This window comes from Cariama cristata, unplaced genomic scaffold, assembly GCF_000690535.1.
Source record: "Cariama cristata isolate BGI_N322 unplaced genomic scaffold, ASM69053v1 scaffold15579, whole genome shotgun sequence".
Lineage (NCBI taxonomy): Eukaryota > Metazoa > Chordata > Aves > Cariamiformes > Cariamidae > Cariama > Cariama cristata.
In genome coordinates, this window is record NW_009635411.1 from 119160 (window position 1) to 125159 (window position 6000).

General features: G+C 34.8%; 1 protein-coding gene across 1 annotated transcript in view; it reads right to left on the reverse strand.

Moving 5' to 3' along the window:
* Positions 1–839, reverse strand: part of ASCC3 (activating signal cointegrator 1 complex subunit 3) — a 103707-nt gene extending 102868 nt beyond the window's left edge. Inside the window, exons 1-2 of the mRNA XM_009707542.1 lie at positions 831–839; positions 121–312 (exon numbers count right to left, since the gene is read on the reverse strand). Of these exons, the coding sequence (XP_009705844.1) occupies positions 121–312; positions 831–839 (201 nt within the window). The remainder of the gene's footprint in view (positions 1–120; positions 313–830) is intronic.
* Between the last annotated feature and the right edge of the window lie 5161 nt (positions 840–6000).

A 6000-nucleotide genomic window follows, 5' to 3' on the forward strand; every position in this document is an offset into this window, starting at 1 on the left:
AATAACATTTCAAGTCAATCAGACATTTCCCCTGCAGGCCCAAAACCCACAATAAAGAAACCTTCTTTACAGGTTTCTTTTAAGACAGACACCCATGGGCAGGGTAATGGAAGCTCTTACCTTAATAACAACAGCATGAGCAGGAAGATTGACACCCCAGGCGAGCGTAGCTGTACAAACTAGGACTTTGATATGTCCGTTAGAAAACAAGTTCTCAACCAAACTTCTGTCTTGCCGCAGCATTCCGGCATGATGAATACTAAATCCATCTGGAAACAGCTCACGTAACTGCTTATTTCTGGATCTCTGTACCTAGAATGGACAAGTATAAAAATTAAATTCACTTCTAATTACAGTACAGGAAGCACTGTATTAAAAAAAAAATAACAGGAAAAAAACCCCATTGAATATTATTATGAGTCATATGAAAGAAACCATTTCTATCAATGTCAAACTTTTCATCAATGTCAATATGATATGATTTTCTATAAATGAATTAGATTTCTATTCTTACTTTCCAAAGAACACACTTAATTGTTTAAAAAGAATACTTTTATAAAAATACAGCTTCACTTAAACAGAGATCCAAATTTACTGATAACTGCTATGAACACCAAAACTGCGAACTCACATACTGCTTTTCCTTAAAAACAACTCTTTCAGACTACGCAGGCAGCTAGGACAGGCTTAACGCAGCAAGTCACCTACTATACTTCACATTAAGGAGGGGACACCCTTCCCCACCACCAGCCATTGCATCAGCTCAGCCCAGCGTGGATTAATAAATTAATAGTATGGAACCAAACTGTTCATCTACGCCTCATTTTTACCTTCCCCATGCGTAGGAGGCTGGGATCTCAGTCTGCAAAACCTCAGGTCCTCCAGCCTCCTGCTGTGTACGAGGTCCGTACGCATGTCTCCCTTATTTCTGGGTGCTAGCTTTATCATGCTTCACCTAGACTGAATATCGACTCAAAAGTTAAGAAAAACTAATACACTTCCCTTCGAAACACTAAACTCTGAAATGCCAATTCCTTTGGAGTCTGTCTTCCAGAAGCAACAGGGAAGGAAAACAGAAACCCAACCACTTAAAAAGGAAACCCAGATCACCAGCGTTCATGCCATTTTTTCATGCCCGACAGGAACAGTTGTCTTTCTGTTCAGAAACAAAGCTTTGGGCAAATGCTCAAGTATCACAAAAAGTACAGCTCTTTATTACAATTAACATGACAGAAGGAAAGGCATGGTAACCCTGTTGTAAACTGGAATAAGGGACCTTCAACCAAGCTTATACAAGCTTAAAGACAAGGCCAGAAAGCATGCCGTATGCAATTTCTTTACCCTCGTCCCTGGCTACTGGTTTCTCAGATCTTCGTGTTTCGATGTCCCTGATTTGCCACCACCACCTCTGATTTTCCTCCCATCTCTTCCACATTCCTAACTGTTGCACTCACTGCCTTCCAAAATCGATTGCTGCTGAATATGACACCAGGAGGGTTGTGGTAATGACGACTCTAAAACCAGATTTCTTTATTCTCTTTGTCAGCAGAGAATCTCTACTTTTCCATAGACCACAAGAAAGTTAAGTATTTTTTGACTTTCGCTGTATTTTCAGCCCTGTATATTATAGTGAATTAATTCTAGATTAGATTATTATTATTTTAAATCTTTGCATTTACTAGTACCTGACACACAGCCACTGAAACTTGACTTAAGGGATACAGAGTGGGTAAAGTAAAGCAAAATGTGGTTCACAGTACTGGCATACCGCCAAACCTGAACAATAAATCTCTGCAAACACAGAAATAAATAGGGAGATGGGAATGCAATTATAAAGGAGGACATGAAAAGAAAAACACTGTAGGAAAAATGCATTTCTCTGCTTCACAATTACCCAGCTTCTCCGTATCTCATCTTTCCTGCTTTAGCAGTAATTATTTACTATTAATTTAAGGGAAATCAAACTCAGTTTTTAACTACACATGATTTTTTGGTAAATTTAATTAACTGCTGTAGTGCTTAAAAATGAGTAAATAAGAAATTGAGAAAGTGGCAATGCAGTTCACGAAGCTTATTCTTTACGACCTAGCAAAGGGAAACAAGTATTTCATAAAGAACACAAATGCACCAAGGTTTGATTTATAGTTTATCAACATCAGATCTCACACAAGATAGGCATGTGGAAAATTCACTTCAGCTGCAAATCTGAGAATAATTGTGACACAGAAATTTGGACTGATCTTGATTACACTCAGAACGCTGTGTAAGAATTTAACAACATAATTAGCTTTCGTCTCAAATAAAGCAAATCTTCCCATGTGATAAGACAACCATCAGAAATTTCACTTTGTTAGTAGAGCTTGTGGTATTGGTGTCACATGACTACTTTACAGGTATTAAAATAACTGCTTTTCAAAAAGCACAATAATTCCAATATAAAAAATTACACTTTAAGTATTCTAATCTGTACCTGAAAGAGCCAAATCTTGTTCTCAAATCTTCACATTTTAAAAATTACATACCTTTGTTTGTAACCTGATTGCTTATATTGTTTAATGTGACTGAAAGACAGGGCAACTTACTAATAGGAAACTAAGAAGAGTAAAATCTTGTCCTATATATGGAAGGAAATTGTATTTGTTTACAGTTTTAGGAACTACAATTTCACCAGTTTAGAGAAAGAAACTTGTGAAAAAGGAAAAAGGGGAAAAGTTTGTGACAGAAAACACGTTAAGATGTGGCAATGCTAGTCTGACTATAATTCAAGTACTTATAAGCTTAAGATTAAGCAACTGCTCAAAAATACCTACGTACACCTAAATGTATCGATATAGTTGCATTTACAAAGAATATTCCCATGCTTCTAAAATCTACCACACATTCTAAAACAAAATCTTTGAAATATTTAATATTTCAGGTTTTGCCTGTTCATTTATTGAATTTATGAAGTGCTAGACTTCCAGGTTGCACAGTAACCAGTTTAGAGACACATTAAAACATTTTTTTCCAACACAGATGATGAACTTTTTAAAATGAAAAACTCATAGCCCACTTTTGATATAGGAAAAAACAAACGCCAAGCAAGTCAAATCACTAATTATCCTGGATGTTTCCATTAACTGCACAGAAACTGAATTAATTTTCTTGCCATAAATTTGTGGGCATTTTAAATTACAAAGATACAAGGCAAGTTAGTTCAAGAACAATGAAGTAACCCAATTTTATAAAGTTACACTCCAGAAAATAAAATAAAAAAATAAATCACACAGCGATGACTTGGAAGTCTGCTCACTCGGCACATCCTTTAATGGCAACACGTTTGCAAAGAAACCTTCTAAGCTCTTGTGCCAATGAATTGCACGGTCATTCTATTAAATTTGGATTTTAATGATTGCAGAGACAACAAAACCAACAACTATTAAATAAGAGAAGTGAAACTATAAAAAGTTATACTAGTCGCATCTTCTTCTATTACAGACTAAAAGGTTTTACTTAAAATTTATACAAAACGTAAGTAAGTGCCTCAGGTGTATGAAGAAGTTGTTATTATGAGGTCTGGCACTGGCCTCCTGATTAGAATTGATTTTCTTTCCCCTCCTTTATTGCTCAAGAGAGCTGTAGATTTATGACCTTTGCTTACATGTGTGTGTGCATCTAAAACAGTATGTCTTGAATAAACTCCTAGTTTAGCTTGCTGCCATCTATATTTCTCCTTTAAATGTCTTGAATTTCATGCAGTTCTTGATTAAGACACATTAAAAATGTCACAATTAGACACAGAAAAATGTCCTGCCGAATGAGAAGTGAGGCATACATAGCAGAAAAAAAGATTTAATGAAGCTTTAGGGTATTTCAGTTAAAGACTTAAAAAGAGTAACACTCTTCCTTGCCCTTTTCTTGCATTTGGTATCACAAAGACTTCATAAAGACTATAAGCTGCATGTTTTTTGTCTGAACTACCAATACTATATGAATCAAAGAATGAATTTTTTAATAGGTTTATAGCTATTTGTTTCTTATTTTATCTAAAAACAAGTAAAAAAGAGTAATAAAGCTTGATTATGAGAAGCAACCACCAATAAATTACTTCTTGATAAGTGAAACATCAGTTTGTGTCTTTTCTTTAATCTCTAATTGCTACACTCATCTAGGACAGACTAAGTATATCACCACTACTTGGTAAGATCAGATTTTGTTAAATTCTTTCTGTAAATTACTCATTTTTCCCTTCTGCTTCCTCATTTTTAAGATATTGTTTGCAACTTTGAATTTTGGCGTTTTTTTCCCACTAATAATCCAGTTTTTGACTATCATGTATTTTCTTCCAGTAACAGAAACGGCACAGGCTATTCAAGTATTTTTCTCATGATCACCTTACTATAGCAAAACTTCATACCTGTGACTGTAAGACTCAATCATTGTAATTTCCTTTCTGTGGAGCTCACAACAGGGCAGCCCTTGCAGTTTGCTCAGAATGCACCATCATCTTTGTTCACTGGTTTGAGCAATTCTGAGCAATTTATTCCCATCCTTCGTTCTCTGCACTGTCCTGACACCCTGCAAAGTACTAGCTCTTAATTTTGAAGCCCCATTAGCTTCCCTTGAGCAGTGTCGGTGCTCAGATAGCATAGGTATCACAGAGATCTAAACCAAAGTAAAATATCTTTTGCTGCAGCCTTCAATGAGGGCAGTTTTAATTAGTACTACTACTGTATGATGAATACAATTCAATTATTTCCAAAATAACTATTTTGTAGCTTTGCTGAAGACATATGAAAGTGTAATTCTTAGATTGACCTTCTATATTGTTTTAAGTTCCAACAAGACAAACACCTCCTCTGCCTCATTCATATTAATCATACTGCTGAATCTGCTCTGCCGGCTCATTTAAAGAATACTGATTGTCTTTCAAAATTTATGAGATCAAGGTAAGATGGGAGAAGTCTCCATCCATTCAGGAAGTAAAGGGAGGCTAAGAAAAGCAGAATGAAAAAAGGAAGTTGAAGAGTCCATCAATGGGTTTATTCCTGTTCCTTAAACACAAAAAACTAACATGACTTCGGTATGTATGAGGACCAAGAAAAATTGAAAGAAATGATCAAAGAATTGCATGATCACTCGCCATTTTTACTCTTCAAAATTTACTACATACCTATTGCATATTAATTAATCTATACAAGTTAAATCTTTAACATAAATGTTATTCTTTTCTTCCTAACTGTTGTTTCAAAGGGGAGAGATCAAAACTTAGATAGTGCCAATAAAATAATGAGTAGAGGTTTTTAAATATGAAATAAAAATATAATATATTTTAGTAATTTAATAATATAATAATTTCTTGTTACAGAAAAAAAACCCACATAAGGCTCCTTAATATGCATGGTTAGAGGAAATACATGAAACCTAGAGAAAATACTAAACCGTGAAGATAAGCAGTAACACTATCTGACAGTTTATGAAAGGAACTGAACATGAAGAAATACAGATTGGAGTCTAAAGGGAGAAAAAAGGAATACACTTGAGCTACAATGATTTTACCTGAGGACTCTCCTGTTATGAATTATAACTTTTATTTGTATTACTCAACTTGTACTATCTGCATAATAACTAAGCTATCAGAAGCTGTTTCCAGGACAAGGATGAAGTGGCATGTTACGTGGTAACAGTAGAGATTAAATTATTATTTTATTACAGAAGCAAAAAATTAACTTTGAAATAAATTTTCACCGAAGGATTTAAAAGTTGACTACATTTGTATGCTGCATATGTATTAAACAATTGGTCCTTATCTTGTATTACCTTTCCTACTGCTTGAGAAACAGCATGAAAGGGAAAATTATTAGTATTTACTGAACACGTAATACACTAAATGACATACAAACAACTTGTCGTGAAGCTCTTCCTTGAAGTTATACACCAGTCACTTTTAAAAAGATACCCAACAGTTCAATCCATTGGATTCGGGTAGTGCTTCTGTGTTGATACGCCCTCACATTACTT